Source organism: Lepisosteus oculatus, chromosome 2 (genome assembly GCF_040954835.1).
Source record: "Lepisosteus oculatus isolate fLepOcu1 chromosome 2, fLepOcu1.hap2, whole genome shotgun sequence".
Taxonomy (NCBI): Eukaryota; Metazoa; Chordata; class Actinopteri; order Semionotiformes; family Lepisosteidae; genus Lepisosteus; species Lepisosteus oculatus.
In genome coordinates this window covers 25,522,407-25,537,923 of record NC_090697.1, presented here as the reverse complement: position 1 = coordinate 25,537,923, position 15,517 = coordinate 25,522,407, and the positions used below count along the sequence as shown (strand labels likewise).

Below are 15,517 nucleotides of genomic sequence, written 5' to 3'. Positions count from 1 at the left end.
GCTGTCAAATTACATTAAATATAATTCGTTAATATATAACTATTAACTACATTTACAACTACAATTTCTAACTACATTAATTATGTTAACCCTGTCACATTAAGCCTGTACTTACATGTTGTACCACAATTGTCCCACTGTAATTCTGGCTCCTAAAAGAGGCTGCACTTGTGAAAATTCCTAAATGACCACTACTATAACTGAATAACCTTCTCTAGAATGCTTCCATACTGTGCATTAATGTACAGATGCAGCCACTCAGAGTGTGCAGTATTTCTTCTAAATGCGTTGCCTGAAACGCAGCAAGTGTTCTGTAATTCCTTGGCTAATGACGATTCATAGGTGGCACTTGTGGTGGGTTAGATATTAGTGAAACAATTGCTCCATTTAATCTGTTTCTACACTATGCATGTTTAAATCCACTATATGTAATATTCATTTGGAAATTTACAACTAAAGGGAAATATTAGTAGATGAAAATAAAAGCAGAAGTACAATGTAATATATACCTAATGTACCTAATGATCTCCAAATTTCAGCAATGAGTAAATCAGGAAACAATTTAACTTTAAATTTTGATTATGAAAAAAATATTTGACACATACTGTACTGTAGTGGCTTTAAAGCCATAAGTTCTCAAATGTAATATATACCTAATGTATACATATTAACACACAATTAAACTATAATGTTTTATATTAGGAAATTCAAATCAATTTAGAAATGTCTTATGGTTATAATATACTGTATTTTATAACTAATAACTAATGTGATAATAACCAATTTCTTCGATACATTAATTGCATATTAGTTTTAAAACCCTTATCCTGAACCAAACTCATAACCCTAATGGTACAGTGTCTGCAGAGGGTAGACTGTTCAATCTATAACACTTTAGAGACCCATTAACAGTTGACATATCAATATCTAAAGTAAATTTCCAACCACTAAAACAAAATGTGACCAGTCAAACAAAACGTGATAACAATACTTCTTTGGTCCCATTTCAGATCTAAAAGTAATTTCAATAGATTTTTTTTGCTAGTGCTAAAAATAGAGATTCCTATATATCACAAGGAATAAAACACAGAAGCCTGCTGACACATCGCCTGCTGTTATCACTTATGGCCATGTCTTCCTGTTAGTCACCCATTAGCTGACAGCTTACTTTGTTCTCTGTAGAACTCCCAGTGACAAAGCTACTGCACACTAAAACCAACATAATGTCTTCTACTGTAAATGTAAAGGTGACTGCTCTACCAAAGTAATTGGCTGTGATTAACTCAAAGGTTTTTGTGCATGGTAAAATGTATTCTGTATTTTCTTGTATAGTTTTTTGGAAAGACAATGAGTACTGTAGGAAATATGTTTCACTTAAACATTATTTTAGGATTTCAGTTAGTAGACCTGTCATAAAGAAATCTGACCACTCAACTATTCCAAGTGTATATATTTAATCAACATTTGAATGCTCAAAATGAATGCTTTTATGACAGAAAGAGGTTAATGAAATACTTGGTTGAAGCAACTTTAGCAACAATTACAGCTGTGACTGTTTTTGGATTAGTCTACCAACTTTGCACACATAAGTCCAAAACAGCACTCTGCATTTAGTCTGAAAAGTTCAAATGTTCATCACAAAATCTCTTGTTATGTTTGCCATATCACTTACATTCTTTATTGCAAACTCCATACAGAGTCTGAGATGAGACTCATGGACTTTTTTCTCCATCTTAGTGGACTCTGTAGCTCTTTCAAAGTCACAGATTGGCCTCAAGGCAGCCTTGTATACCAGTTTTCTCCTTGACTGGCTGCTCAGTTTTGGGGATCATCCTCAAGTGTCTGGGTTATACAATATACCTTCTACTTCTTAATAATCACCAGGCTTAAAGGATGTTCATTGTCTTTGGATTGTATATTGTTCTCCTTATCTGCGGCTTTCAACTTACAACTTTATATTTGAGTTATATGGAAAGCTCTTGGTCCTTATGGTTGAATCATTACTTGAAATTGACTGAGGCACCTTTCTGTGACAGATGTACAGTATATATTCTGAAATATTGTGAACTACAATTATTGCACACAGACAGAGGCAACTTAACTTTGCAAAGTTGAGTCACAGCAAAATGTGGTAAATACTCAATCAGAATACTTTAGTTTTTTTATTTATTTTCCTTTACAGCTTTTGCAGAAAACTTCCTTCATCTGTAAAAGTGTTTTGTTTGAGCATTCAGAATTTGATGAAAAAATATTTTATAAAATGTGCATAAATCATTTGTAATTGAAACAAAATAGGACATGGCTGGAAGCAGATGAATACTGTTACAATGCACTGTAAGTGTAATATAAAAAGATTTATTTTCCCGATAAACATACTGCACTACCCCTATGGCATAAAGCCAGTCAGTTGAATTCTGTCTTACTGTATTTTTCTACAAAGTGCTGCCTTAATTTTAAGGACTTCATGGGCATCTTCACTGAAACCAAGTGAAATGTTAAGCCATCAATATTAAAAATGTCATTTCAGGGAAAAGTGATGTATGCTCAGCATTTCTAAATACATTAATTTCTTTCATCAGTCTTTCATGGGTCATTCCATGATAATTCAGGACATAAAAGAAACAAATATCTGCAACTCTCAAAGACATCTGAATTTTGTGGTCCAATCAAGTTGTAGTTTGATTAATTTATCACATGCATGACACTGCATACAATATATATCAGACTTGCCGCACAGCAGAAACCCTTTCGTAAGATGATTTTGTGTTAGAGTGTACATCTCATAGACTGATGCAGCGTATTACATTTGTTTATAATGTTATGAGGTATGTGCAGGGTTACGGAGGGAGTAGTCTCTGGGCCTAGTCTTGAGAAACCATTACCCTGTATAACCCTGTCTCTTTAAAAATATTTGTATTTTCTCCTGTGCAGGCAAGTTACAGGACTACATTTCCAGAGAGTCAAAGAGGTAACTGATGGTTCATTTCCTGTCTAATAGGCTCCAGCTGTCAGGAATTAGCTGGCTCCTTTCTCATTTTAAAAGGGTGTGGCAGAGGCAGGATTGGTGTCTGTTGCAAGAATGTTAAGTCATGTTTTTCTTTTTGGAAGAATTAAGAAAAGTATTAAGGATTTATAATGATCATAAGGTCTGTATATACAGTAAGTGCTCCAAAAGGGAGTCAGGTTAACTTTTCTGAAACAAAATCCTGATTTTTTTTTTACTGCCCTTATACTGTGGCTGTGGCAGTACGATCCTAGCTGGCAACCCTAAAAACGTCACTGGAAAATGTCATGAAGAAAGCATGGAGTACTTCAACAAACAGACGTGATTCATGTTTAAGTATTACAAAATGACAGTGCTGTACAGTATACAATAATGAAGGCTGTCTAATGCAAAGTATAATACATTACATTTAATACAGCATCTGTTTTAATGAGAAATAAAATAGTAAATACCATATGATATACTTTTGCTGAACTGGCTTATGATTGTTGGAAAATATTGGAAGCCTAATTATACATTTTATTAGATGGCCCAACTCTTTTTCTTTTAGATGGCTTTAAATCAATTACTTAAAACCTTGCTTTTTGAAAGCTGCATTGAACCTCAAAAGATGATGCATGTCACCTGAAAAGGTTTGAAGGAAACTTTAAGTCAACCTGGGTTCTACAGAGAAAGCATTATGAACATTTCAGGACCAGCTTGGAAACTCATGCTCTAAGTCCATTGATTCAGCATTTTGTCTCACACCAAGGGCAAGGAGGGTTATCGATGAGATAATGAGTGGCTATATTAAGACTCTGACTCACTGCTGTTTGGTGCCCCCATGCAACAAGGCAGCGCTTTTAAGTAGACAGATTATATCGCACGGTCTTTTCTTGTATGGAGAACTATGAATGGATGTTTCATTTAGCAGCATTAGGCAATATTTTCAAAATGCATTGGACTAAATTAAAAGATAAAAGAATAAATGTTTCTGAAATACTATCAGGTTCTCTATTCAATATAATTTTGCCCCCATGAGTGACCACTGTTCAGTGAAACCCTGGTACACTTCACATTTTTATACCTCCAGTTGCAGAAGATGAGAGAATATGAAATATACAAGTACTTTTCTGAAAAGCCGAACCCTAGCAGAACTGAGGGGGTGTTAATCTGTCAGTAAAAGAGTAAATAAAAAAGCAAGACTACTTCCATCCTTCACTAGCAAATATTTACAACATTTAAAGGATTGTCGCTCTCTCAGTCTTGTCTCTCAATTTCTTGCAATTGCTGACTGATTATTTACTAATCAGAAACTAGATATGGCTCTTCTTTAGGAGATGGCCACATGAAATTCTGATTGTTCTGAGCTGTTGGTTCAGTTGTCAAACCGACTTGTCAAATAAGTTGGCCTCTAACCTTAACTTTCAAGGCTGACACACAGCTCGGCACTGTAACACACCTGTGTCTTACATGTTTCCTGCCTTTTCTATTTAAAAAACTGTGTAATATGCATAAAGAGAGTCACATGAAATCATGGGTGTCCTTTGTGTGTGGGTGGGGCTGAAGGGGTTCAGAGGCATGATCAAGTCACCCTATACCCCACATACAATTTGGGTATTCAATGTAAAATCTAATTTTTGAAAGTTTCATAAGAGATTAGGACTGAGTTCTGACAACCACAGCTATACACAAACTGAAACATGCACATTTTATAACAGGGATAATTAATCTTCTTTATTCCATGCCTGAGAAACAAAGATTCTTGCTTAAACATTTGAAATGTTATCATCAGGAGTGCAGATCTGAATGTTTCCTTGGACAGAATTTGGGGAATATAAATTCTTCCTTCAAAACCATAGTTACCAAATGATTCACTTAAAATGTCTGTATTTGTGTATTTGACTACACATAGACAATATTTGGAGTTCCTAGACTGTGTACACTCTTCCTGGGGTGGGAGGCATTATATTGGGCACTTATTAATCAAATGGTTTGGAAGTGTCCAGAGGTAGTCACATTCTGGAAACAAGCATCTTTTTTGTCCAGCATTCTTAATGAGGTATTTTCAGTTCTCACCCGATACTCTTGTTAGGCAGTGATTCTAACAGCACCACTTACAGTATCAAAAAATGGTTTGATGGCTTATCTGTACAGTAAATAAAAAGGTGCTGGAGCTGTGTTTTGAGCTTCTGCATTACCTCCCACTGACAATCCTGAAATCTGTCATCATTTGGTTTTCTTTTGCGTCCTTGATTGGAAACTGGCCAAAGGGAGTTCAGGTGTTTTTTTTATTTGTACAGTATTGTATTGGTTATGGAGGAAGGTGGGAGGTGGGAGGTATAGAAATAATAACATCTGTAAACAGCGAGTTCTATCCAATATAGCAAAAGTTTTTAAATAATGACCCAATGAGTCATCCCTGTTTATTCTCCCTTCACTTTGCAACAAAATGCATATTTACAGGAATTACAGTACCAAGCATGACATAATGTCCTTTGCACCACACCTCTTTCAGCTGATGTTAAAGAACAAACATAATGTTAGTTTTTAGACAAAGTTGAAAAGGTCTTACTTTATGATCCCTAATGGATCTAAGCTCTCTTCTACTTCTTCATCGTCATCTGGGGGTTTGCAGAGTTTTGTTGTTTTGTTTTGTCTCAGTCGAGGTATCTCCTCAGCAGGAAGGACCTCTTCCTTAGAAAAGAAATCAAATCCTTCCTCCTCCTCCTCCTGTTCAGGAACATTTTTACTCTTTAAGTCAACAACATCTGTAGTCTTCACTCCTGAAGACAAAACACAGACTAGGATTAGACAGTCCTCTCTAGGAGATGTTGTGAGCACTTTACATTTATTTTTTCAGAGGTAAAAAAATTCCACAAAACCAGAAACAAATTGTAAGACTTCAGAATGGTTAAACAAAAATGGGAATATTGCCCCAAATATGAAATTGCATTCTTTTCTAAGTTACTATTCACCTTTTATATACACAGTTCTGTGAAAAAGTGTTTGCCTCGAGTCTGATTTTCTGAATATTTGCACATTTTTCAGCTGTGAATTGTATCAGATCTTTTTGTGGATTGTAGCAGAACTATATAAGAGGTGAATCTGAGAGAAGAAGTTGACACACAGTTTGGTGTTTCTTTCATTTTTTTGGTGTGCAAGGTAATCAAACATCCAATCTTCAGGTGTGAAAAAGTCATTGTGTTTTATTTCTTTTCTTTTCAGCATGGAATAAACCTATTACTTGAACATGAGATCTGGTCTCAAATTTGCCAAAATGCTTCTGGACGATCCTCAAGAGTTCTGGAACAATGTTCTATGGATAGATGAGTCAAAAATGTAACTTTTGGCCAACATGGACCCTGTTATGTCTGATGCAGGGGGGGAACAAACACTGTATTCCATGGTAAGAAAGTCATACCAACGGTCAAGCATGGTGATGGTAATGTCATGGTTTGGGAATGCTTTGCTGACTCAGTCTTGCTGACTTGCCATTAATAAAGGAATCACGAATTCTGCTCTGGATCAGAAAATTCTACAGGAGAATGTCAGGCCAATCCATCTGTGAGCTGAAGCCAAAGTGCTGCTGGGTCATGCAGCAAGACATGATCCAAACAGTGATACAAACAGACAGTGATCCAAAGCGCATAAGCAAGTCGACATCAGAATGGTTGAAGAACATGATATTTAGACTTTAGGAATGGCCTAGCCAAAGTACAGACCTAAATGTTGTGGGAGTGCATGAAACAAGCAGTTCATGCTTGAGAACCCACATATGGCACTGAGTTTAAGGGGTTTTGCATAGAGGAGTGAGCCAAAACTCCTTCACAGGTCTGCAAGATACTAATCAATTACTACATATAATGTCTAGTAGCAGTTATTGGAGTTACCTCTTATTAAGTCTAAAAGGATTAGTCAGACTTATTAACATTCATGTGAAAATATGTGATAATGCTGAAAATCACAAGGAGGGCAAATACTTTTTCACAGCACTGTACAGCCATCCATTTTCTGATTCTTCCAATTCAGGGTTGTGGGGGACCTGAAGCCCCTCCTGACAAGCAACGAGCACATGGCAGGACGTCGGACATTGGAGAGGCCTCGGTGAAAGCACCTCATGCCTGCAAGCTCCTGGGAGACCGTGCGTGACAGCTGGAATATGAAGCTCAGCCTGCTCTTGGGCAATTTGCCTACTGTGCGAGACCCTGAAATGTATTTCTACTTACATCTTTGTATTGACGTGCACCTTTGGCATGCAGGAAGAAATGTTCTAATGCTTCAGTTTATTTTTTCCTTTCTGGGAATGAGTGAGCAGAGCTTCAAATAGTCTGTCAGGGCTACCTGGGTAACATCTGAAATCCTCTTAACTTCAAGAGAACAAATTCACCAAAACTGAAGTACAATGGAAAGGAAAGCCAAGACCCTATCTGCTTATCCAATCTTAGCTATATGAACTGGCTACAAACACATAATTCTCATTATTATAACTGAATGGACAATGACCCCCTTCTCAGTGTTATGAAATAGGTCTTGTGTGGAGTCTGAACTGATACTCTCCAATGAACGTATAATACAATTTAAAAACAGATTTTTCTACAGAATGTAATATGAAATGTAATCAAATTGCCTTCATGGGAGTATATCACGTTTGTATGCATTTAATGTTGAAGCCACACCCTGCAGTAACTGTATAATTCTTTACTGTAAAGCTTTTTTTTTAGAAATCAAAAATACAGTATTTAATACAAAAAAGGTAAATCTCCATGATGACTGGGAGAGAGTTAAAAATGCCAAAACTAAAGATAACATAAAGCTATCTGTAACCGTTCTGTTCACGAATTCTAATTTCTAAAGTGTATAGACAATTTTTCACTGTTCTGTCACCAGTTCGTTTGTCTAGACAATGATCAAATCGGCTATCTACTTTTTAACTGTTTATCCAACACACAGTGTTGTGGAGGAGCTGGTGCCTATCTTGGCAAGCAACAAGCAAAGCAGGGTGCAACCTGGACAGGAAGGCAGTCTACTGCAGGGCAGACAGACACAAACACACACACTCACACCAGGCACCATTTTGCTAGAAGCCATCTAACCTACTAGTATGTTTTTGGACTGTGGGAGGAAACCGGAGTACCCAGAGAAAACCAAAGGAAACACATAGGGAGAACATACAAACTCCAAGCAGACAATGATAAAATGTACCTAGGAATTCCAATAACTCTGGACAGGTTGCAAGTGTTGTATTCTTAGAGATGAACTTCACCAGTTCATCAAACGTCACTCTTCTCTCCTTGATGTCCATATCACCCACGAACAGAGCCTTCCTGGGCATGGCAGGGAGGGCAATTTTCGGATAATGAGCCACAAGCTTCTGGTAAAACTCATCAATTTCACTGTACTTTTTAGACACCTGTGAGAAAAAAGAATGACGGTACATTTTTGATAACCAAGTAACCAAATATGCACAACTGTGAAATGGAATTAGGCTACATGAAGAGGTGAACATTCAGGTCTAGCAATCTTTTAGTTTTTGAAATTAATACTTTATACAGTATAACAACTTGGGCAACCCTATCCTTTTGCTTTATAACACACTGTATATATCCATTATACAGTATATCACACTTAGGTGCATACTGTAGTACAATCATGCATCTATATTTATTATAGGACAATGTAACTGGGTGTTGAAAGCTGCAAGAGCTGTGAAGTGCACTGGGCTTCCAAAGGGCCTGGCCAGTACAGGCCTTAAATGGGTGCTCAGGGTGGGATTTATACTCCAGAGACCGTTGGTTTGAATTGTCATTAGCTGATAGCAGCCTGAGTACTCCTAGGTGCGGTAAGCTGTTAGCCAAGTGCTGCCGGAGTTGCGCAGTCATGAAGCTGGTTGCGTTTTCCACAGATTTCCGTGAGCTGTGAATGTTAAAGGGAGCTGCCAGCTACTCCTTCGCCCCATTCCTTAACTCTGCTGTTGGCATTGCAGGCTCAAGCATGAGCCCAGACACTGTGAAAGACGCGTGTGTCGTCATCAACTCTGTGGTGATGGGGTAAGAGATGCACTGCGGTAGCGAGTCAAGCTAATCCAGAACTCCTAACTAAAACAATACAGTATGTGAAGTGTCTTTCACCATTTACCAAAACATGTGGGAAAAATCTGATTTTTCTAAAGAAAAATGATAGGAAAAAAATTCATTACACTGTGACTTAAGCCTCTAGTTTCAAGAGAATTGCTATAGCAAATAAACATGCAAAGAATTTTCATGTAAGGGCAGGGAGAGATATATTGTGCTTGTTGCCTTATACAAACCTACTTCATTAAGATCCAATTACTCCAAAGCTTCAAAGGTATTAACAAAATAAACCAAGGAAACAAGTGGACACTAAGTGAAATCTCATTAAAAACTGAGAACAGGAGGTGTTTCTTTACCCACAGAGTCATGGGAGTGTGGAACAAGCTACCCAGCCCTATTGTTGAAGCCAATACTCCGGCTTTGTTCAAGAAATGACTGGATAAGATTCCCAGATCAATTAGCTACTAACTCCCAAATGGATTAGGTTGGCCAAATAGCTTCCGAACCAATGGTTTGCAACCATTGTTATCATTACACATTAAAAAATGAAATATGTGCATTAATATCTAATTGTTCTCTTGGTTCCAATTTCCATTTGACCAGAGCACGGGCCTTGTTTGGACATTGGTGCTGTATATTTTAGCTAACCACAGTCAACCAAACTGATCCTGTCACCATATATTAATTGAGAAAGCAACAAGAAGCCAGAAATGCACCTGAGGTAATTAGTGCAAAGGATGTGTGTCAGTTATTAATAGATAGATACTGTATTGATCCCGTGAGGGAAATTGCAGAATGTCATGTTCTTCTCTATATCTACTGTATGCAATTGGAATGCAGTCCAAAGACATATGGCTTAATCTCTGTCTAAAAGTCTGAAGGATAAAATTATTGATTTTTTTAGACTTAACAAGCAACACAGCAAATCCGCTATACTGGTCTCAAAATGACATCAGATATACTGAAACAAAAGTAACAAAAACAAAGGCCTACGGTATGTAGTGAAAAGCTTGCCAAAGAGTACTTGGCATCATGGTTAGAAACAAGTAGTATATACAGTTGTTTTTCTTAGTACTTTAAGTAATGTTCCTCCATTTTGCCATTAAGACCTCTGGCTTCTTACAGAAAAGCACCCTGGGCTCTTATAAAATGGAATGGCCACACAAGCACAAGGTTATGTAAACAACTCAATCTCCACTTAAAATTGCTCTCTGGCAACACTGATTTCACTAATAGGGTCATGCCAATAAAGCACCTTGAATTCAAAATTGAAATGAAGTACAGATTAGAAATGTGTAATCAAGGCAATAGTAGTCTTCAATACTTAAATTATACATTTATCAAGGCACCCAAGCTCAAGCTTTGCAGAGTACCAGTGACCTCTTGTGGTGAAAACAAGCAATAGCACAAGAAGGCTTATTTACACAGAACATTTCTTTGCACTAGTTAGTCACATCCTGAAGAAGATCCTCTGGATACTGACTGTTACTTATATGCATTTGATGGGATAATAAAAGTATGATTTGGGAGAAGAGAGTACAGTGTGTGGGTAGATTTATCTTTTTTCATGTTTTCATTATCCCTTTAAGTTGTTAAGACCTTTGGGAAGTGTGTAATTCACATGACATTATTAACACCACAGACAATCTTTAATATATTTGCTTACTTGCATCTACAAAATGCTTGTCTTTCAACAACAACAAAAATAGATGCAACGATCATTACAACATTTGATTGACAGTATATTTCAAAGAGAACTGCTGGACCTCTGGACTTGGATGATTAGCTTAACTGTTAGAGCAGAGGCTCTGTGGGTAAGGCTCCGTGTCTGTGGCTGGAAGGTTGCCAGTTCAAATCCTGCGGCTGGCAGAGGACTCCTACTCTGTTGGGCCCCTGAGCAAGGCCCTTAACCCCAGTTGCTCCAGGGGTGCTGCATAAATGGCTGACACTGCGCTCTGACCCCAAGCTTCTCTCCCTGTCTGTGTGTCTCATGGAGAGCAAGTTGGGGCATGCGAAAAGACAAATTCCTAATACAATAAACTATATATGGCTAAAAAAGTGATCTTATCTTAGGTAGAGGAATTGATGCCTACATCCTCCAGTACATCCTGGAAACATACTTAAAACTGAAAAGATTTACACTTCTTTAAAAAAAGGGTTGTGGGAGCCTGTAACAAGCCATGCCCAGCAATGACGTGAAAGCAAGTATTCTACTTTCTTTCAAGGACTGCCTGGATAAATGCCTCATATTACCTAGCTACTACTAAAATGGCTACATAAAATCCACCTCTCATTTGTAACCTTTTATACTGTATGTTCCAGGGATCTCTCTTCCTTTCACAGGATACAGCTACATGGATACACAATACATCTCATACAACTTATTTCCACAGGACAGTGAAGTGTGTGGTACAAGTCATTCTTTTTCACTGTTACACGCAACATATGAACACTGTAGAATTTTAAAATATATAAACCAAATGAATTAATAAATTATTTCATTTTCATATACAATCATCTTCCCTTTTCTTTAAAAGCTGTAAAACCAAGTATGTGGCATATGATAGTCTCTCAGAAGAGAAACAGCAAAAAATGTTTGTCTGTTGGACTGTAACCATTCTACACCTGAAGGGAGTTTCAACATTTCAGTGTGTGTTATACAGTACACATTATTACAATACGGTCCAAGTCAGGGGGTTCCAGCCCTGGTCTGGAAGGAACACTGTCTCTTCTGGTTTTTGCACCAGATAAGTTCTTAATCACAGTCTATTTGATTTCAGTTTTCTTTCTAGGGCATATTTCTAAATTTACCTTTTAGCAGTTAAAAGGTCAAATGGGATTTGAAATTAGTATCAACCCTCTACCAGTTTCCACGTCTCAAAACTGCCCTCAATCAGGTGTTTCACCTGAAATGTATTTGCAGTTGAGAAGTTCTGATCTAGCAGTTTGTTGACGAAAACTTGCAGTATTTTAGTCATGGAGATTAATGCTTTCAGCCAAACACAAACACTTCATTCATTCACTCAATGTTTTCATTACAGGAAACATTTTGTGGCCGCTACAAAAACAGCATCTAACACACAAGTAAATTTAGGAAAACCAAACACCAGCCACAAACAAACCTTCATTTTCAATTCAGTAAAATATTCAAGCAAGTCAAAGCGAGGCTAAGATGTGACATTTCCAGCACTTAAAAACGTCTTTATTTAAGTAGGGAGCCCATCATTTGAAACACCTAACATAACAGCTTTCAGAGACGCACAGAATGCTAACATCCCTCTTCAAAGGCTTTCATTAGCTAATATTTAACTGCAACGTACCACAAGCTGCACAACATCCTCGGGTTTATGCTTTATTGATTTGAATGCTGCCAGACGAGAGACCACGACAATCTGATACTCCACGTGACCCGTCATCATGGAGCCTCGGATTTCCTGATACACCGGTACACAGAGGTCAATTCCAGTGTCTTCATTTTGGAGTTGCCTAAAAAGAAAAGCGTATAATGTAAACATAACAACAAAGTTGTAAAAAATTAGCAGAGGCCATTCAGCCCATCGAGCTTGGTTGTTAGTAAGTAGTTAATTGATCTCATCCAGTCATGTCTTGGAAAACAAATGGGTATTGTTGCCTAAACACAGTTTTAGGCAACATTCAGAAAGGTTATCTGCACCAAATGATCAGTGTACACCGCAGTCCCAGGGTGTTAAATTTTCGGGTTAAGGGTTCTCAAAATGAGTCCTGGGGCATCAAAATTCTGAACCTGGGTTCCCAAAACGTGTGTTGGGGATTTAAATTGCGGGGTCAGGGTTCCCAAAACGATTCCTGGGGTGTCAAAATCCTATCCAGGGGTCCCAGACTGCCATCCAGCAGCATACCTCTTCTAGCTGGGCTAGTTATGGGCTTAAGTTGAATTTGCCGCTGACTTACAAAGACCCGTTCTGTAAAACCTGCAGGAATTCTCCAGGACGGGAACTGGGAACCCCACAGCAGTGTATACACTCTGTCAAATGTTTTTTTTTTGCTATAATCATTTTCCTTTTCAAGATTTTTTAGATCTTCCCTGTTATACTTCCACATTCAATATTTTTTACCTTTTTTATTTTCCTACTATATTTAGATTTTCCAGTAAGCTCATTATTGGTTGAAGTGTATTAGACTGCAAATGACCCTTGTATTTTTCACATTTATCTGTTTAAGCTAAATGACTTTTGTTTACGCATTTAGCTTTGTTTGGCTGATGATTGTTTTTAAATTTTTGTCCTTTGAATGCAAAATATATGTGTCACTGCATGTGATAAAATCCATAAACTTTACAGTACATATAATACATCATAGTAATTTTCAAACTACAGTATATGAGAGAGGTTGATGTCACACTAAATGGAAAGTGTTCTAAAGAGGGAAAGTTTAATTTCTACCCCTAAATTCTTCCAAACGTTTTTCTGATTCTTATTCTACACTATACTCTACAGCAGTGTTTTTATCCCTGATCTGTTGAGTTTATTAATTCCAATTAATCTCTATTTGATTGCCGAGGTTTCCTCCCCCAACCATTAAGAAGCTGGACGGAGTTGGTTAATTAGCATCGTCCCTGAATCAGTTCCTAGTTTCAACCCTACTTTCATTCAGTCATGAGGCACATAAGTAATTGGGAATGTCATATGCAGTGGTAACCCCCCCCACCACCTCCCACCGCTGGTTCACATCAGTTATTGATCACCTGTTAAGTGCTGCTTAGACAGAAAATGTAGAAACCTCTGGATGGTGCTTTGACTGCTTGGTTTCTTCACAGCAACAATTCTACAGCAGAGGGCTTTTGAAACCAAGTTTAATCAAAAGGTCTAAAGAGGCTGCTAGCTTAACCATTTAACATTTAGAGAATTTCAGAAGTCAAGCAAGAGAGAGATGCATTTTTAAACTACATTAAACTAGAGATGTGTATAAATTTAAGATGTTCTCCACATGTACAGGTAACGTTTAGTGAAACATTGACCTTACATACCTCTACTTACAGTAACTACATTGCAGACCTCGGGTGACTTTTGTAGCTTTCCCTTTGAGAAATAACAAGACAGAACCTGATCTTCAATACAAAATGTATCACAACAAGTCGTGCCTGATAATGATTTAGTACCTACTGGCCAATGGACTATATAGACCAGGGGTCTCAAACTTTCCTGGAGTTTCCGGTGTCTTCTGGTTCTGTTGCAGCAATGTTCTGTTATATAGTGGGTCTAATTATTTAATTAGCCATATTTTAATTTAAATACTTCTAACCAGGGTCCTATGTGATTTCTGGAGAGCTGTACCTTTAATGGTGTAATAAGCTATGAAAGGCCTTAAGAAAAATCAAACATATGCCTTATTCAGAAAATAATTAGGTTAATTGTTTAATTGTCTACTCAGGTCGGAACAAAGCAAACACAATGCACTTCAGGTATTGGGTTTGACACCGGTGGTGCAGATTTATTCAGGATCCTTTTGAGGGTTTCTGACTCAGGGGTGTTCAGACTGTATTTTCACTCCTCAGCTAAGCACAGACACCAAACATCTGAAAAAGGGTAATTTTTTATTTCTACTGTTTCCTGATTGGATATTTGCACTCTTTACTTAAGATCATTCACACCCTTTTCTTGCTGATTTCCAGTTACTCCCATCAGTACACAGAAACCAACTCCCCAACTCCAAAAAGGTATGAAGTTCTCATTCACACCTGTAGCCATATCATTACTCTATGCAAATACGTATGTATATTGTTTTTGTTGTTGTTGTTGTTGTTTTTACTGTCCGTCTGTACACCAATAAATTGCCCCCCTGGGCAAATAAAGACTCTCTTACTTCTGAAACAGTTAAGTCACACTGCCTGGAACCAGGGGTACTGAGCCTTGTAGGGTTACTATATGTCAGATTGTTCCCCAACATGTCCACCTTGTAGGTCTTTAAATCTCTGTTTAGGGAGGAATTTTCAAATATCATAAAACGTCATCAATGGAGTCTTCTCTCTCTCTTTTTAAATATGGTGACCCTACAACCTTGGCATCTTGATAGCATTCCAGTACTTAAAAAATTCCATAATAATGACTGAATTTATCCTTAACGGCTTAATTAACCAAATGTGTCAAAAATCATTCTGACCTAAAATTCTAGCAGTAAGCAGGGACGCACACGTACAGTAATACTATTAGACGCAATTTATATTTAATTTGAATGGAAACGAAGCTACTGCACGGTGAAAATCTGGGCCACTTATTAACATTATAATAAATATAATTCTTATTATTTTACTCTGTCGTTTAAAAAATACCGGAAGATTAAATATTCTGAAGATACTTTGCCAGAATACTGCAGTAAAATTTTTCAGCAACTATCGTAAATTGTTTGTAATACCTAATTACAAAAATTACTACAGTACTGTAGTGTCTGTACCCATATTAAGTGAGTGAAGGGGAGCACTCAT

The 15,517-nt window shown here is 37.4% G+C and overlaps 1 protein-coding gene across 3 annotated transcripts in view; it reads right to left on the bottom strand.

Moving 5' to 3' along the window:
- Nucleotides 1-15,517, bottom strand: part of hs1bp3 (HCLS1 binding protein 3) — a 32,723-nt gene that overhangs the window by 15,456 nt on the left and 1,750 nt on the right. For all 3 annotated transcript variants that reach the window (XM_015357445.2, XM_069199117.1, XM_069199118.1), the window contains exons 2-4: nt 12,378-12,543; nt 8,189-8,396; nt 5,559-5,769 (exon numbers count right to left, since the gene is read on the bottom strand). In XM_015357445.2, coding sequence (XP_015212931.1) covers nt 5,559-5,769; nt 8,189-8,396; nt 12,378-12,543 — 585 coding nt within the window. The remainder of the gene's footprint in view (nt 1-5,558; nt 5,770-8,188; nt 8,397-12,377; nt 12,544-15,517) is intronic.